At 41.0% G+C, this 25,165-nt stretch overlaps 2 protein-coding genes across 2 annotated transcripts in view; one reads left to right on the plus strand and one right to left on the minus strand.

Annotated features, from left to right (window-relative positions):
• ERC2 (ELKS/RAB6-interacting/CAST family member 2) overlaps positions 1-25,165 on the plus strand; it is a 1,004,571-nt gene that overhangs the window by 5,047 nt on the left and 974,359 nt on the right. The gene's annotated exons all lie outside the window — the stretch shown is intronic.
• On the minus strand, positions 21,574-22,121 carry LOC138424140 (small ribosomal subunit protein uS15-like). The gene has a single exon (XM_069560448.1). The coding sequence runs from the start codon at positions 22,094-22,096 to the stop codon at positions 21,641-21,643; it is 456 nt and encodes a 151-aa protein (XP_069416549.1). The 5' UTR covers positions 22,097-22,121; the 3' UTR covers positions 21,574-21,640.

The following is a 25,165-nucleotide window of genomic DNA, read 5'->3' on the forward strand; positions in this document are numbered from 1 at the left end:
TCCCAAACTCTCTTATGTGAATGGCCACAAAACTCAGGTTTTAATAGTGATGCTTTGACCCCTTTTTGCTTCTTGCTGTGGGGAAAATGGGTACAGTGCCTTGAGGAGCAGCAGCCAACTTCATTAACAAAGATAAGTTGTTGTTGTTGTTCACTCATGTCTGACTGTTTGCAATTCCATGGACTACAGCACACCTGGTTCCTCTTTGCTCTATTATCTCCCTCACTTTGCTCAAATTCGTATCCATTGAATCAGTGATGCTGTCTAATCACCTCATCCTCTGCCACCCCCTTCTCCTTTTACTTTCAGCCTTTCCCAGCATCAGGGTCTTTTCCAATGAGTTGTCTCTTCACATCAAGTGACCAAAGTATTGCAGCTTCAGCGTCAGCATCAGTCCTTCCAATGAATATTCAGGATTTATTTCCTTGAGGATTGACTGGTTTGATCTTACAGTCCAAGGGACTCTCAAGAGTCTTCTTTCTCACCGCAATTTGAAAGCATCAATTCTTTTGTGCTCAGCCTTCTTTATGGTCCAACTCTCACATTTATACATGACTGCTAGAAAAACCATAGGGCAAAGTGATGTCTCTGCTTTTTAATATGCTGTCTAGGTTTGTCATAGCTTTCTTTCCATGGAGCAAGCATCTTTTAATTTCATGGCTCCAGTCACTGCGCACAGTGATTTTGGAGCCCGGGAAAATAAAATCTGTCACTGCTTCCACTTTTTCCCCTTCTACTTGCCATGAAGTGATGGGACCAGATGCCATGATCTTAGTTTTTTGAATGTTGAGTTTTAAACCAGCTTTTTCACTCTCTTTTTTTCACCCTCATCAAGAGACTCTTAGTTCCTCTTCACTTTCTGCCATTGGAGTGGTATCATCTACAGAGCTGAGATTATTGATATTTCTCCCAGCAATCTTGATTCCAGCTCGTGATTCATCCAGCCTCCTGTTTTGAGTGATGTACTCTGTGTAAAAGTTAAATAAGCAGGTGAGAGTATACAGCCATGTCACACTCTTTTCCCAATTTTGGACCAGTCAGTTTTTTTTCATTTTTGGTTCTAACTTCTGCTTCTTGACTTGTGTGCAGGTACCTCAGGAGACGGGTAGCATATATTAAACATGACAAAGCTGGAACCTGGAAGGCTGTTGGTTTTGATGACATTATTGAGCCACAGTACAAGCCTAGACTGCCTTCCCCTGTTAAATCAATACCTCTTATTACTTAAAACAAATAACCTCCTTAGTTGTAAGCCACGATTTGTTACTTGTAGTCAAACACAATCTTCACTGATACATATAACTTCTCAAGAGCCTCTGCAAATAGATGCTATCATACCTATTTCAAGGGTGAGAATATGAAAATCAGATTAAGGCATTTGCACAAGATCTAGGATTCATTACTGAGTCATTTTGACTTTTAGGGTCATCATACTGCCTTTGGCTGGGCAGATAAGTACCACAATAGAGACACTGTTGGAAAAGTAGTTTGGAGTAAAATTGAGGGAGGAAACTGGATTCCAGGCTGAAAAGTTTGAGTTTTATTACTGGGCGAAAGAATATAGCTGGCCCTCAATATATGGAGATTCTGAGTCTGGAGGGTTGACTTGAACATCCTTGGATTTTGGTATCCACGGGCATTCTAGGAGCCAATCTCCTGCAGATACTGAGGGGCTGCTGTATAAGATGACTTGACAAAGACAGAGACTGGAGTTTGGAGGACCAGTGAGACTTTGATGTCACCCAGTGCTTTAGTGTGAATGAAATTGGAGGAAAAGCTCAACACAAAGGTCAGTTGGGAATGTGAGAAGAGACTGGAACTGACCGAACACAGATCATAGTCGGCTATTAACATGTTATCTTCTGAGAACAAAACTGAAGTCTTCTGCAGGTTAGTATTAATTTCTACTAATACTTTTTCACCTTTGCCAGGAAGTAGGGAATGAGTAACGTAGAGAACTGTTAATGGGATGTGAATCATTACTTAGAGCAATAGATGGGGACTTCTGCTTGTCTGTGCCGTTTATTGAACCCTTGATGACCTTGTGTGACATGATTTTGGTCTGGGTCTGGCTCTGCTGCACCAGCTGAAGGCAGCAGAGATGAAGGGTAAGGCCAGAGAGTGGTGCAACAGCGTAACCAGTTCTGTCAGCGGACTTTTTTCCACATCTGCTAAACATTTTGGTGCTTTCTTAGAGGTGCGGTAGGGTCAATTTAACTTCCTGGGCCTCCTTTCTCCCTGTTTCTCTACTTTTTTTAATCTATAAAATAACGGATTTGGTTTACATTAGTGGTTTTCAAATGTTTTTCAGCTGTAGGAACTTTTGTTTCCTGAATAAAAAATTGTCTGGACCTTCAGTTTAATATAGAAAAAAGCAGAGTTGCTCTGAAAATTCAGGGCCCGGGTTTATGTAGTCTGGGATGTCTTTATATTGAGGCTACTGCTCTGAAATGTTCCCTACATGTTCTCCCAGGTCCAGGATTATGTGAATCTTAGAGTTGTCCAGATGTTTTATTGGAGCATCCTCTTTTAACAAATCACTTTGTTATTCCACAGCTTGCTGTGTTTTAGTATCATCCTCGGTAGAGACTGATGGTGGACAGGAAGGCCTGGTGTGCTGCGGTTCATGGGATCGCAGAGTTGGACACGACTGAGCGACTGAACTGAGGGTAGAGATTTTAGTGTCCACCATGGCTACTGTTTCTCTAGGTATACGTTGAAAGTGACTTGTGTCACCTCTATTTCTAGAACACTTCATTTCCAGTGTGAGACCGTCCAATACTCTCTTCTGCTGTGATGATCATGGAAACACCTGTTGAGATGGAACCTCCATGTGCCATAGTCCCTAAGTTACTAAATGAACAAATCTTCCAGTCAGTTGGTGTTGGACATATGATGTGACTGTATGTTATAGTGAAATAAACCTTTGTTGTTTTAAGCTATTGAGATTTTGTGATTGTTTATGCAGCATTTTAAGGAACTTATCTTTACTAATAGATCATCTTTTAGCAATCTTTAGCATCTTTAGTTTATCTGCTAAACTTTATTTAACTTGCTTTTGAAGGGTCTTCTGGATCAACCTGAGGCCTGGCCAGCTTGTCCTTACTTTGTGCTTAGGAAAATAGAAGGCAGCATGTACATTTACTGTCTGTGTAGGTCTCTGTACTCATAGGTTTTACGATTTGGAATGTTGTTGTTTAGTCGCTAAGTTGTGTTCGACTCTTTTGCGACCCCGTGGAAAAGCCCGCCAGGCTTTTCTGTCCATGGGATTTCCCAGGCAAGAATACCCCAGTGGATTGCCATTTCCTTCTCCGGGGGATCGTCCCAACCCAGGTATCGAACCTGTGTCTCCTGCGTTGTAGGTAAATTCTTTACCCCTGAGTAACCAGGGAAGCCCCGTGAATTGGAATACTTAACTATGTTTGCTCTCATGTTAAAAAAAAAAAAAAGTTCAAATAAATATTGTATAGCACACCTTACTTTAAAAAGAAAGCGTTTAATTTATGCCCTATTGCTTTTTAAGGTAATAGAACCTCAGTGGCTCAGGGAAGAATGATTGTTTTCAGTAACCATAATAATGGCTACTGTGGATTGAGGGCTCATTGATTTGTGAAATATTTATTGAGCATCTACTATGTGATAGGAACTGAAGGAATACGAATGAACCATAGATAGTTCCTCACTTGGAGCTTACACTGTAGTTGGGGGTTGTGAATAACTTTTCTCTGTTCTATGAAGGGTACCAGTTATGAGCATTTACTATGTGGTAGGTGCTTTATATTCCTCATCTCATAGTGCCTATAACGGCAGGTATATTATCACCATTTTATAGGTGAGGAAACTGAGACTCAAAGAATTTGATAACCTATGAAGGCAAGAGTTTTTGCCTTTTGCTCAGAAGGCAAAGTGCTTATTTGCACTTTAACTCCCAGTGCTTAGAAGAATCTTTGACACATTGTGGTTGCTAAATAAGTATTTGTTGATTAAATAAATGATCAGAGGAACTTGCCTAAAGTTCATGCCGTGGGAAAGCCAGAACTTGAACCCACATCTGCCTGACTCTCAGGCTGTTGAGTTAGCACTGGGTGTAGTAGGAGAGTGTTTTCACACGGTAACAACAGAAGCAACCACTGAGCCCCACCAATGTCAAGGAAAAGGCACCAGCAACAGCCAGATTGTCTCTTGTTTATGACTGGGGCCAAATTCACTGTGTCTCAGCTGGGGAAATTCAAGGCCGCTCTCTCACTGACTTAATTGCTGATGTAATTGGTCACCCCTCTCTTGGGCCGGTTCAACTCCTGCTCTAGCTGGATTTCCTTAGCACCTGACTGGCCCTGTTTCCCAAGACTGTGCCTCAAGTTCTGCTTTTAACATCTTGCACATCCCTTCTCCACTTTCATTTTTCAGAAGTGTCGCTTTGAAGTTCCAGGAAATCTCTAGTTGCTGGCACCTAGTGGGCACTCAACAAAATTAAAAGGGAGAGAGAGAGAAGAAAAGTAAGGCAGCCAGCACTTTTAGGAAGGAATTAAGTGATGAATTTTTCCTGGAAGTTAATGGTGAGATTGCATCTCCAGCAGATGGGGAGGATGGGTTGGGTTGCTGGATATATCTGGGGTAGGTACACCTATCAATGGAAGTCCAGTGGGAACATTCATAGATGCCTTATACCAGCAGCTCTCTCTGCGGTAGGTACACCAGTAGAAGGGAGGCCAGTGGCAACGTTGATAGATACCTTATACCAGCAGCTCTCTCTGGGGTAGGTACACCTATAGATGGAAGGTCAGTGACAGTGTTCATTGATGTCTTATATCAGCTCTCTCTGGGCTAAGGATGCCTATAGATGAAAGGCCAGTGGCAATGTTTATAGATGCCTTATACCAGAAGTTTTACTTTGCTGTGTTTTCTTCAAATTCTATATTTTGCTCTCTTACTTCTCCTGTATATGTGCAGCGTGTGCACGCACGTCTATGTGTATGCATGGGAGTCTAATAACATTCCATCTTTCTTTCTGCCTTACAGCTTTCCACCCCTAAAGGCAGTTGTCATTCTCTGATTTCAGAATATGAATGAATCACAGGCAGCGAAGTGCCTTCCCCTGTAAGTGTATTAAGAGCACACTATTAATTCAAGGCAACTTCTTAGTGGTTCAGAAGACAAAGGCTTGAATGGGAATTGAGCAGTGTGTTCTTTAAGAATACACTCAGATCCTTCTGCAAACTGTGAGAGGCTTTCCCTTAAAACAGTATGGCTAATTATAGCAAGAAAGGGCAGGGTTTTATGTAAGGAATTATACCAACTTGTGCTCACTAGTTACTGTTCTATGTAGCAGATTTCTCAAAAACAAGGTAAGAGTGGAGGATGGGCAGTACAGCCTCTGTGGGCCCAGGGTGATTGAAAGTAGGGCCCCAAGGTGATTTGGAGTCTGGGGGCTGCTCTGAGGGTGGAGAATAACACTCTGAAGGTGGAAGGCTGAGTGGTTCGGTAAGATGTGAGATTGCTCTGATCTCTAGTTATATTCTTGGTCAACCTGGAGTAGATGCCAAACTCCTACCATGATGGCTTTCTTGTTCCTGTTTTAAGGCATGTTAGCCATTCTGCCTTCCTCCCAGCTGGCTCCAAGCTAACTGCCATCCCTGGAGAAGCAAGGCTCTGGTTCAAAGGGCAGGATACTAGTGGAGCAGTGTTGTTGACCCTTTTCCACGTTTAGCTCTCAGGAGAGGGCTTTAGATGTGTTTTCTTTCCTCCTGGTGATTGTTTTTTGTTCATTTTGGGTAAAATTCCAAATTCCCTCTACGCTCTCCCCCACCCCATTTTGGTTCTCTAGCCATTTTGTGCAGAGAAGGCAATGGCACCCCACTCCAGTACTCTTGCCTGGAAAATCCCATGGATGGAGGAGCCTGGTGGGCTGCAGTCCATGGGGTCGCTAAGAGTTGAACACGACTGAGCGACTTCACTTTCATTTTTCACTTTCATGCATTTGAGAAGGAAATGGCAACCCACTCCAGCGTTCTTGCCTGGAGAATCCCAGGGACTGGGGAGCCTGGTGGGCTTCCATCTATGGGGTCGCACAGAGTCGGACACGACTGAAGCGACTTAGCAGTAGCAGTAGCAGCAGCAGTCATCTTGTGTCTGAAACTTCTCCATGGGGGGATGCAGGAGGTTGGGTAGCAAATGGGGTGAAAGCTTGGCCTCCTTAGAAGCTCATTGAAATAGACCCTGTTAGATGTTGGATGAATACGAAAGCCCCTGAGTTTCAGTAACTGCTGTTCATCAGGCTCACAAGCATGGAGCAGTTAGTAGGTGTGCGTAAGGAAAATTCTTTCCATTCTTGTTAAGCCCGAGGAAGAACTATCTTCATACATTGACTTTGAATACGTTGACAGGACATCCTTAAAATCAGCAATGTGAATAGTTACTTAGAATAACTTCAGAGCAGATTCTTTTGGATATAGAGATGTGAGCCCTGACCTGTGAGTCAAGAGACCTAAATTCTATTCCTGGCTTTACCACTAGCTTTCTACTTATTTTTCTGTTTCTTGATATATATAAAAATCATCTGGCCCTTCTCCAGGTCTAAAATGATTTTTTTTTACAGCAGAATTTTATGCAAAGGATCAACTAAGTAACTGTGATTTTATTAATGATTTTATCCTGGAAAACAAAACTGGCCAGTATGCTTTCATGTTGGACTTTATTAACAAAGAGTTAAGCCATTATATTATATATTCACTCTCTATGTGTGTGCTTGCTTCATGCCAGCTCTCTGCTGGCCCAGGGGATACAGCTGTACAGAGCAGGTGATTTTGAGGGGCTCAGGGTGGGGGCTGAGCCTTTAGTGGGGCACTAAGCAAGTAAGCAGGCTACTGGAGTGGGAGCTCTTATGGGGGAATACCCAGGCTGTCTTCCTCCAGGAGAAGTGAGGAGATTCGTGGATGAATGATGGAGGGAGACGTCTAGAAGAAGGTTAACACCTAAGGTGAGCTAGAACAGTAAATGGAATTAGCTGGTGTGGACTTGGGGTTTGATGGTACAATAACAGAGGAAAGAGTCCAGATCCAAAGATGAACAAGAGAATGGAAGTTTGGGGGCTTGGGGATATTAAAGTAGACCTGTGGAGCTGGAAATTAGCTTGGCTTGGGGTGGCGGCAGGTGAGAGAGGCCAGGAAGAGTAGCAGGCATTAAGACTCTGTGATCTACTAAAGGCAATCAAGTTCAAGCTTAACCATCAAAGGGTTTCAGTAGGGGACTGGCACAGTCAGAGATGCTGAATTCTCTTTATTCTTCTTTCATTCCACTTTCGTGGCAATAACTACCTGCTTCTGGTGTTGGTGGGAGTATGGAATTTGACACTGGGTATTAGCAGGATGACCTGGAAAACAATGGAAAGATTATGAATATGGTCTTGGGAATCCTACAGTGTCCAACCTGATTTCATTGACCAAACACACTTTCTGCAGGTGAAGATGCTTCTGATAAAAGATCCATAGTGGGATGTTGTTTTTGAGCATCTCTGTGGATGTTGGGTGGGACCAGGTTCTTTTCAGTGAGTTTTGAGCAGAGCACAGAGTATAGATCTTGTTTTAAAATGTTTGCAGTTAATGGGTGCAATTAAACAGACTTTTAGACCAATCGAAGGAAATAGTTGAAGTAATTCATAGGGTATGGCTTCTGAAAGTGGTGTGAGAAAGCTCATGCGTGAAAATGGTTTAATTACTCTGTGAGATGTACAAGACTGAGAGTTATGTGCTGAAATTGTTTTCAGTGTGCCATATATCTCAGTGGCCTGTGACTTTACTTCTGTATGATTTTTGTACTCTAGATGGTAGCATAGTAAACTGCCTTTCATACATTAATCTTCACTTCTGTGCTTCAGCTTGTATAAATCAACATTTGAGCTGCTATATCATGGCCTTACCTGCCGAAAAATAGTTTTATAGAGTTGACCAAAAGTTTGTTCAGGTAAAAACCCTTGGTCAACCCAATATTTTAACAACATCACCATGTTTGTATAGCAGAGTTTTTGTAATCATTTGAGTGTTTCTTTAATCTTCTCATGATTTTATAAAAGTAAGTGGAAATGGAAAAACAGACAGTAGTAAGGTGAGAAATATGAGCCTCATAAACATAATGTAATTGAGGCAAAGATAGACACTATTAAAAATGCCCAATACTGATGGTGTATACTCAGTCAGATGCTGTGGACTTAAGGTGACCAATGCTATATTGTTGTGAGGGATAGGAAAGAAGATGCAGGCTATGGACATAGGGAATTTTGGAAAAAAGCTTTGTGGATGATGATAAAGATCAAGATGTAACTTGGGATTTTGTTGCTTACTGGTTTTGGAGAACGGAGCTTCCCTTTTTAACATAACTGTTGTCAACTTTTGTTTGTTCAGCTTTACAAATATATTAAGAAAGGCATTTTCTGCAAAAGTAATAGATAGAAGTCGAACTCACCAGTCTTATGTAGAAAAGTCCACCAGAGTCGGTAGTGTATTCCTTTGGTTTGCTTAGTGGCATTGTTGGTCATAGCGCTTAACAAAATTCACTGTATTTTGGCAAACCAGAAAAGATAAACCAAAGAAAATACAATGGACCTAGCAAAGAATATACCTCAATGGATTTTCATGATTCCATGGTTTCCTTTGGTACACTGTGGAACAGAAAAAGACTAAATACATTTTAGTCCTCATCATATGCCTTAGTGATGCCAAGATGGTATATTTGTAGCCAAAGAGAAAGATGGATAAGAATTAAGGTTTGTGTACAATTAAACGCACAGCCCTCTGATTCCCCTGGTCAGGAGGGTATGATGGTGATCTGTCTGCCTTGGAAATGCTGATTGATATTTGGGAGCTTGTTTAATTTCCCTTGTGGGCTCTGCCCACTTCTAAGCAAAGAATTGTGTTGGGTGCAAAATTCCATTTCCTTTTCGTGCTTTTTGTGTTTAAATGATGAATGTGAAATCATGGGAGGTGTTAATCAGATAGAATATGGGAAAGAATAACTCTTGGATTTCTAGTCTCTTCCTGAAACTGAGAGAGATAGTTTATCAAAATGGCAGATAACTATTGGGCCAGAAGTTCCAAAACCCATCCTGAGCACCTTCTGTGTGTCAGACATTGTGCTAATCAAGAATTATCTCTTTTAATCTTGGTAGCACCTCCATAATCCAAGTATTATTTCTCAAAATGAGTAAATTAGCACTTAGAGAGGTTAAGAAACTTGCCTGTTTGTCTTAGTTTAGCTTCTCCCAGAAAGAGAAGCTTTCTAGAATGCTTATCTTGGTATTCTAGTACAAGTAATTGTTTGGGACACACAGGGAATACCAGTAGGTGAACATGGATATAAGATAGGGAGGAGAAGGCAGGCGATAGCTGGGATGTTATTCAGCAAGTTACTACAGTGATGACTGGACTTTAATCTTACAAGGAAACTCTGAAGAAGAGTGTAAAACGCTTGCCTCTGTATGATCTCATGTGAGGGTTGAGGAAACAGGGGTGTATAACCACCGACTTCTGTCAGCTGTTCTTTCTTTCCTTTTAGAGAATTTATTTTTATTATTTTTATTTTTTATTGTGATAAAATACACATAGTGTTTATCATTTAAACCATCTTTAAGGGTCCAATTCTATCATATTCAGTACGTTCACAGTGTTGTGTAATTATAACCACTCTCTATCTCCAGAATTTTTTTCTCATCACAAACTGAAACTCTGTGCCCATTAAACAATGACTCCCCATTGCCTCCTGCCCCCGGCCCTTGGCAACCACTATTCTACTGTCTGCCTGTATGAATTTGATTATTCTAGTTACCTTCTATAAGTGGAATCATGCAATATCTGTCTTTTTGTGTCTGGCTTACATCTCTTAGCATAATGTTTTCAAGACTCATCCATGCTGTGGCATGTATTGAAGTTTCCTTCCTTTTTAAGGATAAGTGATAGTCCATTGTATTTATATACCACATTTTGTTTATCTGTTTATCTGTCGATGGACATTTGGTTTGTTTCTACATTTTTGCTATTATGAGTAATGTATCTATGAACACTAGTGCATAGATATTTGTCAGTTTAAAAATAATAATTTTATTTATTTATTTTTGGCTGTGGTGGTTCTTTGTTCCTGTGCAGTTCTTTCCCTAGATTTGACAAGTGGGGGCTCCTCTCTAGCTGTGATGTGCAGGCTTCTCATTGCAGTGGCTTCTCTTGTTGGAGAGCACAGGCTCAATAGTTACGGAACACGGACTTAGTTGCTCTGCCGCATGTGGGATCTTCTTGGATTAGGGACTGAGCCCATGTCTCCTGCATTGGCAGGTAGATTCTTTACCACTGAGCCACTAGGGAAGCCCCTGTCAATTGTTTTTAAGAGTGGTTAATTCCCTGGCACTTACGTCCCACCCCTTGCAAAAGTAGAATAGTTTTCTAGGGTTCAAAAGAGTCCCTCAGCAGAGATGCTGATGTTGGCTGTGTGAAGTCCTTTGGGGCACTCTAAAATGTTCAAGTCAGAGGGACGTTAGTGGGGCACTTAAGGGCATTTGTTACAAGGTCTTTACCCAAGTAGGTAGAAAAGCTAGAGTTTGAATTCTGGGATCTTGACTCAAAGCTCTTGCTTTTAACTGCTCTACACTGAGTGCTGTTTTAAGTATAATAGTGCTGAGATTTGAAGATGACTGAGACGTGGTTATTGCCTTCAAGCACCTATCAGAGTTGAATCATCTGTTTTGCAAAATGCTGCAGGGAAGACAGTGGCATCATATGGAGAAATTTCGAACTCACAGATCCATTGTAATTGGAATCACAGGTAGCAAATGTATAGGTCCCCTTTCTCCTCCCCTGACATCCAGTGGGGATGCATTCCTGGACCAGGCATGACTGGACTCTTCATGGGGCTCTACTCCGGGGCAGGCACACACACATGTGCTGACCGCTGGAGTCATAATTTTCCTCCCATGCCCATTGATGCAACTACATGACCTCCTCTGAGCCTTTCTAACAATTATCTTCATCTTGATGTCCAAGCATGAGGAGCACCTATTTGTTAGGGAAGAAATCAAGGCCCAAGAATGATAAAGAAAATACATTTAGAGGCAGTTAAAATGGTTGGTTCTGTGTATCTGTCTGAAAAAAACATCATTTACAAATGCTTTGCATTTATCTGGAGATCTAACATGAGACATTTTGTCCCTGAAAAGATGACATTAGATCAGTACTGTGGCAAAAGGAGAAAAGAAATGAGAGATCAATCAGTGAGGAAATGCTGTTTTGTATTTTAACCTAAATATTAAATATTTTGTTTTAGTACTGCAGTTGTGGAAGCTGGGTGTATTAGTCAGATATTGTCAAGTTACACTGAGATAACAACTCTGCCTCATGGTGGCTTACTTCTATCTCTTGGGTACTGCATGGTTCTACCCCACATTGTCTTTATTCTGGGACTCAAGCTGAAGAGTGGTCCCTTCCTTGGAGGAGCTCTTCTCACGGTTCAGTTCAGTTGCTGTCATGTCTGACTCTTTGCAACCCCAGGGAGTGCAGCACGCCAGGCTTCCCTGTCCATCATCAACTCCCAGAGCTGACTCAAACTCATGTCCATCGAGTCGGTGATGCCACCCAACCATCTTATCCTCTGTCGTCCCCTTCTCCTCCCACCTTCAATCTTTCCCAGCATCAGGGTCTTTTCCAATGAGTCAGTTCTTCACATTGGGTGGCCAAAGTATTGGAGTTTCAGCTTCAGCATCAGTCCTTCCAGTGAATATTCAGGACTGATTTCCTTTAGGATGGACTGGTTGGATCTTCTTGCAGTCCAGGGGACTCTCAAGAGTCTTCTCCAACACCACAGTTCAAAAGCATCGATTCTTCGGCGCTCAGCTTTCTTCACAGTCCGACTTCTCAGCCTTTTGGCTAAGATAAGTGTGTTCTCATGGTAGAAAAGAAAAAAACCATGGTTTACTCACGAGACGGCTCTTACAGCTTCTATTTGGATGTGGCATGGGCCATTTCAGCTCACATTACATTCTACAGAGCCAGTCACATGGCCAGGCCTTGTGTCAGTGGGGTAGGAAAGATTCTCCCCCAAAGGGAAGGAAAGACTCTAGAGATGAACTGACTAGAGAGGGACAGTGACTACTCTGAACAAATGAGGCATTTTGCTGCACTGGCTAGAATTTTATCTCACGTGCAATTGCTTAGTAGCGTTTTAAACCATCTGATCTTTTTAGATCCCTTGCAACATATTTAATATTATTTTTCTTCTTTTACTCATAAGGAAGAAACACACTGTACATAATGGTCTAGTTTGCTTCCCAGGATCCATGTAAAACCACCTATGTAGCTAGTATTATTTTTCCTAATAATTGAAGCAATTGTTACTGTCTTTTCAAGAACTGATCATAGAGATTGAAGGGACCATTGAGACTCAGAATCTGAATGCTATTTATAGTCATTTGTGAAATGAATGGAGAACAAAGGACTAATTATTGAAAACATGATGATCATCCTTTAAGAAATCAATACAATATGTCTGTAGTTAATATCGACGATGATGAGGGTTGTTGTACTGATATTTATCAAGTCTCAGGCACTGTGTTTACACTTTTTCTGATTTAGTCATGACTCACTTTCTTTTTGTGAAGTAGCTCTTGTTACTTCTGAGGCCATTGTTACTTACTGAGATACTAGGGCTCAGAGAGTTTTGTTAACTAACTCAAGGTTAAACAGATGATAAGTATGAGTTTTAGGACTCAAGCCTGGTGTATGTTTAATCACTTAACCAAGGTTTCTCAAAGTTAGATGAGATCCCTTTTAAAGAAAGTCATTTCTTGTAGAACTTCAGGGTTGACTTAAGTTATTGTTATTGTAATGACACCTTTAATGGTATAAGCATAAAACTGGTAAGGTTTTTTTTTTTTTTCTAAGCTCCTACATCTTTGTAAAACTTAAATCAATTTAGAAATTAAGTACACTTCGTGTTGCTAATTCAAATCAACAACATTAATATAACCACATTAACTAAATTGCTGCTTATAACTAGAATATGATACCGGCTATTCTGGGCAGGCTCCTTGGCAGTCATCTGGTCTACCCTGCTGTGTGCTGAGTGATGACTCAACTCTCCCACCATATTCACAGTATCCAACTTGCGCGAAACTTTGCTTCGTGCTGAGGAACTTGACGTCCATTACCTTCCATTGGGTAAGGACAAATCATTTAGATTTACAGGTGCATCTTCTTTCTTTCACTTTGACCCATGGTGATTCCTTAGGGTATAGCTTGTTGCTCCAATGCAATGGGCCACTGTGATGATCAAGAATATCCTTCTATTATTTATTTTCAGATTATTGAAATAAAACAACCTTAAGTTCTCAGGAGATTTGTAAATTCTTTAATATATACAACTATGGATCTGCCCCCTCCTTCTTAGTTTATGCTCAGGTTAAAAACTGGATTTTCTCTCTCTTGTACTATTCTATCTTTCTTTTAGAGGATCTTTTCCATAAGAGACCACACCCTGTCACTACCTGAAAGGTTCTCTCATCTATTTCCAATGCTCACAGCACCTGGCAGCCTTTCACAGTAACTGGAGTTTCTTATGTAAACCTGAATAAAGGGGCTATGGTTCCCTTTTGAAATGGAGGAATCTGAGTTTCTTGAAGATCAGAAATCATATTATAGATTTGTTCTTGAAATATCTGTTGAATAGATTTAAACTATGCTCTGTAATTTCCCTTTTAATATATTTTGTTAGATAAGTCTACCATTGTCTATGCACTAAGAGTTTTAACTTAATGGCTTAATGCAGTAACTGACTCTTATTCATTACATTTTCACTTTTAGAGTGGTTACTGAATACTATTAAACACCCTGAACTTGGGCCTTGCTGAAGCCTCATGTGACTCCTTTATGATGATCAATCATATTTTTCAGAGACCCCAGAGTTAGCATATAATATTTTTTCTGTATCTTTTTTCCAGAATACATAGATGAACGCTTGTCTCATCTGCCCATTTAAGCTCTTTCCCATCCCTTGCTATTGATTGTGTTTTTTTTTTTTTTTGGAATAGTTTACAATCTTTGCTAAAAATGTTCCTTTCGTATATGATTATGTGTATATTCTTTTCCAGTAAAAGGCTATTTAGACACAATCCTTACATGTTGATTTTAAATGTAGAAAATTTTTGTGTGATTGGATGTTTAGGGGCAAAGAGGTAGAGTTGTTATTCTTCTACCTTTCTGTCATTTTCTCTGAAACATCTGTTAGTTGACAGATTGAGGATTTTTTTTAGTGTAAGACCCAATAATTCCCAAAATTTTGTTTTTTTTTGGTTAAGTACACTATAGCTAGAGCTTTGCCAATTGATATTTTACGTTTGCAGATTAAAGGAAATGCACAGATGTTTTAAAAATGAATCTAAAAACCTTATTTATCTCTTCAGTGCAATCAACTAAATTTGTTACATTTATGAAACTTTATGAAGCAATGAAAATGTTGTTATAATCAGCATATTATATTAACCATAATTATTTTCTTAAAATTTGATTTAACATCTCAAATTATTTTACTTTTACTGATTGTTGCTTGGCATTTTGCTATATTTTTAACTTGTGGATATAGCTGTGTAGTACCTAGTGGTCTGTTCCTGTAACAAAAGTTTTTAGGGGCTCTAGGTTTTAAAGTTAATCCCTTAGAAGAAATTGATAATGTTTGAAATTAAAAGAAAAATGATCCATGGAAAGTACAATTAATTAATACTTGGTATTCAGAGTCCTTACCTTGTAGTATAGAATGTAGTCAGCCTTTCACTTAAGCACCTTATCGTAAAATACAGCCAAGGCAGCTGAACATGTAATCATGCTAAATCTGCACATGGAAAATAGCAATTATAAAATGAATTTGGGGGAACTAAAGGAGAGAGTCGTGATATGTGGATGAGAGTGTCTGAATTGCAGAGAGCTTCTTGGAAATGATGAGGAAGTATTTTTGAAAATCTCTGCTACATCAAGCTAGGCTTTTTGTTCAACTTTTTGTTCAACTTATTGTGTTCAACTTTTTGAGACCCCATGGACTGCAGCATGCCAGGCTTCCCTGTTCATCACCAACTCCCGGAGCTTTCTCAAACTCATGTCCATTGAATCAGTGATGCCATCCAACCGTCTCCTCCTCTGTTGTCCCCATCTCCTCCCACTTTTAATCTTTCCCAGCATCATTGTCTTTTCCAAGGAGTCAGTTTTCAGGACTGATTTCCTTTAGGATTGACTGGTTTGATCTCCTTGCAGTCCAAGGGACTCTCAAGAGTCTTCTCCAACATCACAGGTCAAAAGCATCAATTCTTCGGTGCTCAGCTTTCTTTATAGTCCAGCTCTTACATCCTTACATGGCTACTGGAAAAAGCTAATAGCTTTGATTAGACGGACCTTTGTTGGCAACCCCATGAACAGTATGAAAAGGCTTATTATTAGGACTTTCAATACCTATATATATATGTGTGTGTGTATGTGTATATACATATGGGGTTGTAGCCTTCACATACGGAGAAGGCAATGACACCCCACTCCAGTAGTCTTGCCTGGAAAATCCCATGGACGGAGGAGCCTGGTGGGCTGCAGTCCGTGGGGTTGCGAAGAGTCGGACATGACTGAGCGACTTCACTTTCACTTTTCACTTTTCATGCATTGGAGAAGGAAATGGCAACCCACTCCAGTGTTCTTGCCTGGAGAACACCAGGGACGGGGGAGCCTAGTGGGCTGCCGTCTATGGGGTCGTACTGAGTCGGACACCACTGAAGCCACTTAGCAGCAGCAGCAGCAGCCTTCACATACGGAGAAGGCAATGGCACCCCACTCCAGTATTCTTGCCTGGAAAGTCCCATGGGTGGAGGAGCCTGGTGGGCTGCAGTCCATGGGGTCGCTAAGAGTTGGACACGACTGAGCGACTTCACTTTCACTTTTCACTTTCATGCATTGGAGAAGGAAATGGCAACCCACTCCAGTGTTCTTGCCTGGAGAATCCCAGGAATGGGGAAGCCTGGTGGGCTGCCATCTATGGGGTCGCACGGAGTCGGACACGACTGAAGTGACTTAGCAGCAGCAGCCTTCACATAATGGGAACATGTCTATTTTTCTTTCCAGTTTTAAAAAATGTTTGATGTCTTAAGCATTTTTGAATAGAGAGCCAAGTTTGACTCTGGAATGTCTAACCGGGCAAGCTTAGTGGGCTGAGATAATTCTAAGACAACTTTCAGGTTCAAAACCACTGTGCCCTGTTCTGGTAGCCTTGGGCTGATCAAAGTTAGCTTTTATTGAGTATTAGCTCTGTGCTGGACATTGTACTAATTACTTTTCTTCTATCATCTTAATTTTTCCCAAATCACTATGGACAATACTGTTATACTCATTTTGAAGATAAGAAAAATAAAGATTGGCAGACTAAAGAAATTTACTTAAAGCTGAACACTGAGAAATTAGAGATAGGATTCCCCATGGGTCTAATTTTGAGGTCCTCTCTTTCCTTTTTTAAAATACTATGTCTCACCTCTCTGGCTACAATTACAAAATTATTGCATTAAAAGCCATGGAGGTGATTTTGGTCATATGATGAGAGTTCATAATATATATTCTTTCAAATATTCAAAAACTGTTTTATGTATCTTCTGTGTACCCTTAGCTCTGCACAGGAAGAGCACCTGCATAGGACCAGAGGCTTTAGGGGGCCCATTGTGGCCCTCATCTTCCTGCACGTTCCCCTGGGGGAGCGGTCTGTATGGCCACATGGAGGTTCCCACCTGGAACCTCTGCCTGGCATTCCAGAGTCAACTCTGGGTACATACAGGCGGCCTGGGGCCTCCACTGCTTAAGTGACCCTGAGTGGTCTTCCAAGGTCCTCTTGGATTTCTTTGCCAAAGTCTTTCCTTCTGAGGACAAACCACAACCTTTGTGTACACTGTTAAGCCTAGAGTTGCTGTTGTTCTTGTTCAGTCCCTAAGTCATGTCTGACTCTTCGTGATCTGTGGCAGCAGCATGAGAGGCTTTCCTGTCCTTCACTATCTCCTGGAGCTTGCTCAGACTCACGTCCATCGGGTAGGTGATGCCATCCCACCATCTCATCCTCTGTCATCCCCTTCTCCTGCTGCCTTTCTCAGCATCAAGTTCTTTTCTATGAGTCGCTTCTTCACATCAGGTGGCCAAAGTAGTGGAGTTTCAGCTTCAGCATCAGTCCTTCCAATGAATACTCAGGATTGATTTTCTTGAGAATTGACTGGTTTGATCTCCTTCCTGTCCAAGGGACTCTCAAGAGTCTTCTCTAGCACCAGTTTGAAAGCATCAATTCTTCAGTACTCAGCCTTGTTTATAGTTCAATTCTTATGTCTGTACATAAGTACTGGAAAAACCATAGCTGAGGGGTACCTATTTGTGAAAGTGTAGACCACGTGTCAGGAAACTACTGCCTGTGGGTTAAGTATACCTAACACATGTTTTTATAAATAAAGTTTTATTCAAACACACCTATACTCATTTGATCACAAATTGTCTGTGACTGCTTTTGTGCTGAAATGGCAGAGTGAATAGTTGTGACAAAGAGCAAATGGCCCATAAAGCCTAAAATAGTTACTATCTGGTCTTTTTACGGAAAAGTTTGCTGGCCCCTGGTATAGACACAGCTAGGTTAGTGTACAGTCTGTGGAGTTCACATGTGTGAGGCCCCTGGGGTGTGGTTGAGCCAGAACTGGGGCAAGAAGGCTGTTGGCTGGGGGAACACCTGCCTCTTGCCACTGTGTTTTGGCCAAAGCTCTGAAGAGTCCAGGAATTCTAAGTTCAAAATGTAAACCTCATCTTCTGTATCTTTATATTTGTCATGGTAAGAAGATAAAATTAATTTTATTTACAATTTTTTAATCTCAATTTATAACTGTAAAATATATAGACATATGGTACTTGGATTTCTGTTTGTACTCTTGCCCTGGGTCCCACAAATGTTAAAACAAATGTTAAGCACTGGGGTACAGTGTAGGGGTTTAAAGTAGGAAGGTCGGGAGACTCCAACAAAGAATCACACAAATTAATATAGAATTATAATGTGGGAAGTGCTTTAGGTCATATATGGATTACTCAGAAACCCTGCTTCATTTTTCATTTGTCCAGAGGAAACAAAAACTGCTAGAACCCACCCGCCAGCTTAGCTGGAAGTTCTAGGTCTTTCCACTAGGGTTCCTCCCATCTCTCTCCATTTTTTCTCATCTCCCTGCTTGACCCCTACCCCAGGATTACACTGCCCTGAAGTGAGGGGAAACAGGTATAAATCCAAGCCCAGAGATGTTTGGTCCTGCGATTATGCCACATGATTGCACCTTTGTGCCACAAGGTGTTGCTGGTGAGACTGGCCTTTCTCAGACGGAAGATGCTGTGGGTCCCTCTATGATAACCACTGTATGGTCCCACAAGGGAAGGCTGATCCTGTCTCCCAGGGCCAAGCTCAGCCACTGGTGGGCCGTGCATGGTGCAGCAGATGATGTTGGTGCACCCCCCCCCCCCCACATCTCCTCTGCACTCGTTGCCTGTATTGAAACATGAGAGCTTTTTCTTGGTCTTCGTGTAGCACAGACTGGGAGTGCCAGGGGAGCAGCCCTCTGCCTTTAAAGAGGTATACCTAAGAGGCAGGTTCTACACTGTCTCTTGGAGCTCTGTCAGCAGAATTGAACCCAGTTGTCTGTAGCAGAAACTTCCTTGAAAATGCACCCTGTATTGGCTTCCTTCACTTCTTTGTCTTAGTACCAAACTCTCCCTTCAATGCTCCCTGGGACTACCTTCTAAATGTAACCTTCCAAACACCTGCATCCCAATCCTTGTCTCATTGTCTGCTGCCGGGAACCCTGCTAGGAGACATGGATCTCCTGACTTACAGCCCCACCTCATGCACAATGCTGTGCCCCACTGCACAGGCTCTGCTTGGCATGGCAGGGCCTCAAGGAGCTTTCTGTCTTACCCACTTGCTTGTCCATACAAACTTCTCCATGGCTCCTGGGTCACTTGAATCCTAGTTATCAACATGGACTCTCTGTTACCTTGAAGTAATTACTTTATTTCTGGAAACTCCAGTCTTGTTTGCAACCATTTTTGTCTCCTCACAGAGATCTCACATATTCTGAATCCTGGGAATCATGACCTGGGTGTCAATGACTTTCTTCCCTGAAGGCTCGAAAATCTTTTGTACATATCCTCTTCTTAATGGCTTTTTATTTTGTAAACCAAGGATCTGAGGAGGTGCAGCCTTGGTTGGGTTACAAAAGGCTTTCTTATACCTTACCTAAAAGATCCAGGCTACGTGGTCACCCTATTTAGTTGAAGCAAGAGAGACACTCAGACAATCCTTGCAGGGAAGATGAAGTCAGCTTCTCTTATTAAAAAAAAATGTCTTTCATATCATAAGAAAAAGCTTTATACTTTGAGACAAGATAGCTGAGAGACCTGATTTGGATGGGATAGACCTTATGGATGGGTATCCTGTTGTATACTGTGATCGAAACTATGGAGAGGAATTAGCCCTGCAAAGAGGACAACATGTATGAAGGGTCTGAGACTGGAAGGGACTTGATGCATCTGAGCAACAGAGAGAAGACCCAGGCAGAGTCAGTGAAGAAAGTAGCAAGAAAGGATACTGGAACAAGATCCTGAGCGGCCTCAGACCATAGGAAGGATTTTGGTCTTTGTCTAAAAAGCACTGGGAAGCTTTGAGGGGGTTTAAGTGAGTAAGGGAAGACATTTTTTGATCAGAATTGTTCCTTAAAATAGTTTGGCTCATGTGTGAGAAATAAAATGGTGTTTTAGGAAAGGGGAGATGCTTTAGGAGGGTATGGGAGAGCTTAGGCAGTCATGTTGGTGCAACAGGGTGGTGATAATAGAAGTGGAAATAAATAAAGAGATTGAGAGAGATTTTAGAGGTAGAATTAGAGGTATATTTAGAGGTAGAATTGATAGGATTTGGTGATGGACTTGAAGTAGGTGATAAAGGAGAGCAAATTGTTATTTAACATCTTTTAAATGAGTAGAAGTGGTAAAATTTAAATGCCTGTAGGGGCAAACATGAAAAGAGGGAATCAGACTGTTAAAAGGTAATAGGGAATGGAGGGGAACTGTGGCCAGCTGGAAGATTCCTGTCCGTTCTTGAAGGGGCAGCTGCTGGTTGGCCCTGACCAGTTGTGGGCATGTAAGGAAGCAGGCCTGACATTGTCAGATTTTCAGATTTTTGAGGAGAAGCCAGAGTCTGGTTTTAATGTGAAATGACCGTTTCTGTTTATGTCGGCGACTAGATCAGAATTCTGAAGAACTAAAGAACCCTGTACTAGTCACATACCGCACATGTGCAGGCGGCATCTGGCGCCTGGGCAGCCACTTCCTCTAGAAAGGTTTTAGAATTAACCATAGTCTGTGACACAAAGTATTTTAAAAGTTAGGGTTGCCAATAAGAAAAAAAAAAGGGGGATATTTTAAGTTGGGATAGATCTTGGGAGATAGTGATGATCTCAGCTCACATGGTCTGTCGGCAGGGCTCAGGTGATGGGCTGAGGCTGAGATCTGTGGAAATAAACTTAACCTAATTTAGAGCAGATAGCAGGAAGTGACTTTTTCTTAAAATAGACCATTCTAGACCATGATAGTTTAAGATACTTCAGTTAGACCGGAATCAAGGCTCTTTCCATCTTTTCCCCCCGAGCTTACAGTTCAAGAGTCCTTAAACCTTTTGAGAGTGAGTGGATGAGTGTTTATTTTATTTATGAATCCATATGTAATTGGAGAAAGAATTCGTATAGGTTCATAAAACCTGTACAGTTTTTTATTTTAGTGTTTGAAGCTTAAATGGAACCTACCTTTGGACTTCAGATTTTATTTATCAGGTGGTTTTAAAGTGAAACATTTTTTTTAAGTGAAAGGTGTGCAATTAATTTCTTCTTATTACATTCAGCAATGTTTGTTTCTATGCCCAGTTTAATCTAATTTATCCTTAAGATTGTATATCACAAATATATAAGAAAGCATGTATTTTTTAAAAATTAATCTTTATTGGAGTATAGTTGCTTTACAATGTTGTGTTTGCTTCTGCTGTACAAGAAAGTGAATTAGCTGTACATATACATATATCTCTTCCTTTTTGGATTTCCTTACCATTTAGGTCACCACAGAGCACTGAGTAGAGTTCCCTGAGCTATACAGTAGGTTCTCATTAATTATCTATTTTATGCATAGTGTCAATAGTGTATACATATCAATCCCAATCTCTGAATTTCCCCCCCGTTCCCCTCCTTGATATCCATACGTTTGTTCTCTACATCTGTGCCTCTATTAGTGTTTAGAAAGAGGGTGTTTTTGAGAGTTTACAAGAAAGCTCAATGATTGGGCCTATCTTGGCTTCATAATAGTATTTAAAACAGTAAGATCTTAACTGCTACCTCATTTTCCGTAATGTATTTATAGGTGGTTGGAAAAGCATAGAAATGGTTTTCTTGAAGTCAGTAGAGGGTAATAGGAGTCCTTGCATTATTGATTACTGAGTAAAGTTGATCTTGCTGTTTCTCAGAGATTCATTTTTTATTTTTATTTTTATTTTTTTTCTGTTAAACAATGATTTTATTGCTTTAGTACAATACACACATTTATGCAACCAGAGCGGAGGCTGTGGATGACTCGTATTTCCAATTGGGGGGTAGGACTCGTTTGGTCTTGTAGTATCGAGCCAACCGGTGAATACGGCTCTCAATCAGAATCAGACGGAATTTAGCATCTTTATCCTTTCTGTTCCTCTCAAGATGCTTTCGAACAGCAACAGCTTTCTTAATTAAATGATAGAGATCCTCAGAGAGATCAGGAGCAAGTCCTTTGGACTTAAGAATTCTCAAGATTTTGTTGCCTGTCACAAAACGTACTTGTGCAACACCATGAGAGTCTCTCAGGATCACACCGATCTGTGAGGGAGTCAGGCCCTTCTTGGCCAGTTTGTAGATCTGCTCCTTCACGTCGTCAGAAGTGAGCTTCAGCCAGGTGGGGACGCTGCGGCGGTAGGGCAGAGCCGACTGGGACAGGCCCTTCCCGGGAGCGTGCATGCGACCCATGATGGCGGCGGTGTGGTAGCAAAAAAAAAAGTAGAGATTCATTTTTTAGAACTGAAAAAAAAAGGGATAGATGAGAATTAGGAGACGACAACCAAAAAAAACCCGACTGTCAAAACAAGTACCTAAAAATATATCAGGAGACTTAAACACATCTGGGCTGAGGGATTTGGAAATGACTCAGAACAGGAAGGAATCACGAGACTTAGGAGGACTTGACAGCCATGGGAATTTGCCTTTACTTTACCTTGTCAGTTCAGTTCAGCTCTCAGGCGTGTCCGACTCTTTGTGACCCCAGGGACTGCAGCATGCCAGGCTTCTCTGTCCATCCCTAACTCCCGGAGCTTGCTCAAACTCATGTCCGTTAAGTCAGTGATGCCATCCAACCATCTTGTCTTCTGTCGTCCCCTTCTCCTCCTGCCTTCAATCTTTCCCCAGCATCAGGGACTTTTCCAGAGTCAGTTCTTCACATCAGGTGACCAAAAGTATTGGAGTTTTAATTTCAGCATCAGTCTTTCCAGTGAATATTCAGGAATGATTTCCTTCAGGATGGATAGGTTGGATCTCCTTGCAGTCCAAGGGACCCTTAAGAGTCTTCTCCAACACCACAGTTCAAAAGCATCAATTCTCTGGTGCTCAGATTTCTTTATAGTCCAACTCTCACATCCGTACATGGCTACTGGACAAACCATAGCTTTGACTAGATGGACCTTTGTTGGCAAAGTAATGTCTCTGCTTTTTAATATGCTGTCTAGGTTGGTCACAGCTTTTCTTCCAAGGAGCAAGCGTCTTTTAATTTCATGGCTGCAGTCACCATCTGCAATGATTTTGGAGCCCAAGACAATAAAGTTTGTCACTGTTTCCATTGTTTCCCCATCTATTTGCCATGAAGTGATGGGACCAGATGCCATGATCTTCATTTTTTTTTTTTCATTTTTATAAAAATGTGTTTTATTTTAAAACAAATCTATAAAAGTAGAAATCACATACAAAAATACAGATTACTCTGACATGTTAGCAAAATAGCTTATGGCTGGACTTGAGTTTGGAAGTACTGTGTGTGTGAGGGCATCCGGAAATCAGAGGCCAACCGGATCCTCCCTCCCAGCCTGTGTCACTAATCTGTAAACAATAATTTCAAGTAGTATGTAGCACTTTTAAACTACTACAAAATTGAAACCTAATCATTTCCCGTGTAACACTACTTAATAAAAATGTTCTTCCTTAGGTTTGAGCAGATAAGGGCACTTCATACATTGTTTCTAACATTTCAGAGATCTGATTTTTAAAAAAAGCAATGTTAATAGAAATGATGAGTTTGGGTTTTTTGCTCCATTTTGAATATACGGGAAGGTCATTGATTTAAACAAGAAGTTAATGTTTTATGTTTTTTTTAAAGTAGAATTTAGTCCTTTTGCTTCTATGTATCATTAAAAAAAAAAACACTATGCTATCAAAAGGTTCAGCACCCAAGTCTTAACTTTTATGCATGTGCCAGCTTGCTTATTGCTCTGAAACTGCACGGAACATACACCTTCTTCTAGGGTATATTCCTAATTGAAAGGAACATGCAGTTCTTAGGGAACTCCAGGTCCAGAACTTTATAAAACAAGTTGCTAGAAATAATCATTGTGGGAGGCCATTAAAATAATAAAATAAAAAAAGACAATTTAAAATACTTGATTCCAGAGTAAAAATAACTTTGAGAACCTTAGCGAAAAGGAAAACGCAGGCATCTGCGGTTCAGGATTCTATCCAACATTTCAAGAATCAAAGAAGTGACTGGTTCCTACCTCTCTAAAACAAAGTGAGTCATTTTAAAAGCTAAAGAACCCACGTCAACATAATTTGATCATAAAGTCAGAAGTCCACAATTCAATTTCCTCAGCTAATTCAGAACGCTGCAAACACAGTACATAAAGGAAATAAAATATTAGTCACTCAGTCGTGTCCAACTTTTTGCGACCCCATGGACTGTAGCCCACCAGGCTCCTCTGTCCATGGGATTCTCTAGGCAAAAATACTGGAGTGGGTTGCCATTTCCTCCTCCATGATCTTCATTTTTTGAATGTTGAATTTTAAGTCAGGTTTTTCACTCTCCTCTTTTGCTTTCATCAAGAGGCTCTATAGTTCCTCTTCACTTTCTGCCATAAGGGTGGTGTCATCTGAGTATCTGAGGTTATTGATATTTCTCCCGGCAATCTTGATTCCAGCTTGTGCTTCATCCAGCCTGGCATTTTGCATGATGTGTTCTGCATATAAGTTAAATAAGCAGGGTGACAATATACAGCCTTGATGTACTCCTTTCCCAATTTGGAACCAGTCCATTATTCGATGTCTGATTCTAACTGTTGCTTCTTGACCTGGATACAGATTTCTCAGGATGCAGGTCAAGTAGTCTGGTATTCCCATCTCTTTCAGAATTTTCCACAGTTTATTGTGATCCACACAGTCAAAGGCTTTGGCATAGTCAATAAAGCAGAAGTAAATGTTTCTCTGGAACTATCTTGCTTTTTCGATGATCCAGTGGATGTTGACAATTTGATCTCTAGTTCCTCTGCCTTTTCTAAATCCAGCTTGAACGTCTGGAAGTTCACAGTTCACGTACTGCTGAAGCCTGGCTTGGAGAATTTTGAGCATTACTTTGCTAGCGTGCAAGATGAGTGCAATTGTGTGGTAGTTTGAACATTCTATGGCATTGCCTTTCTTTGGGATTGGAATGAAATTTGACCTTTTCCAGTCCTGTGGCCACTGCTAAATTTTCCAAATTTGCTGACATACTGAGTGCAGCACTTTCACAGCATCATCTTTTAGGATTTGAAATAGCTCGACTGGAATTCCATCACCTCCACTAGCTTTGTTTGTACTGATGCTTCCTAAGGCCCACTTGACTTTGCATTCCAGGATGTCTGGCCCTAGGTGAGTGATCATACCATTGTGGTTATCTGGGTTGTGAAGATCTTTTTTGTACAGTTCTCCTATGTATTCTTGCCACCTCTTCTTAATCTCTTCTGCTTCTGTTAGGTCCATACCATTTTGTCCTTTATTGTGTTCCTCTTTGCATGAAATATT

The sequence above is a fragment of the Ovis canadensis genome, chromosome 19 (assembly GCF_042477335.2).
Source record: "Ovis canadensis isolate MfBH-ARS-UI-01 breed Bighorn chromosome 19, ARS-UI_OviCan_v2, whole genome shotgun sequence".
Lineage (NCBI taxonomy): Eukaryota > Metazoa > Chordata > Mammalia > Artiodactyla > Bovidae > Ovis > Ovis canadensis.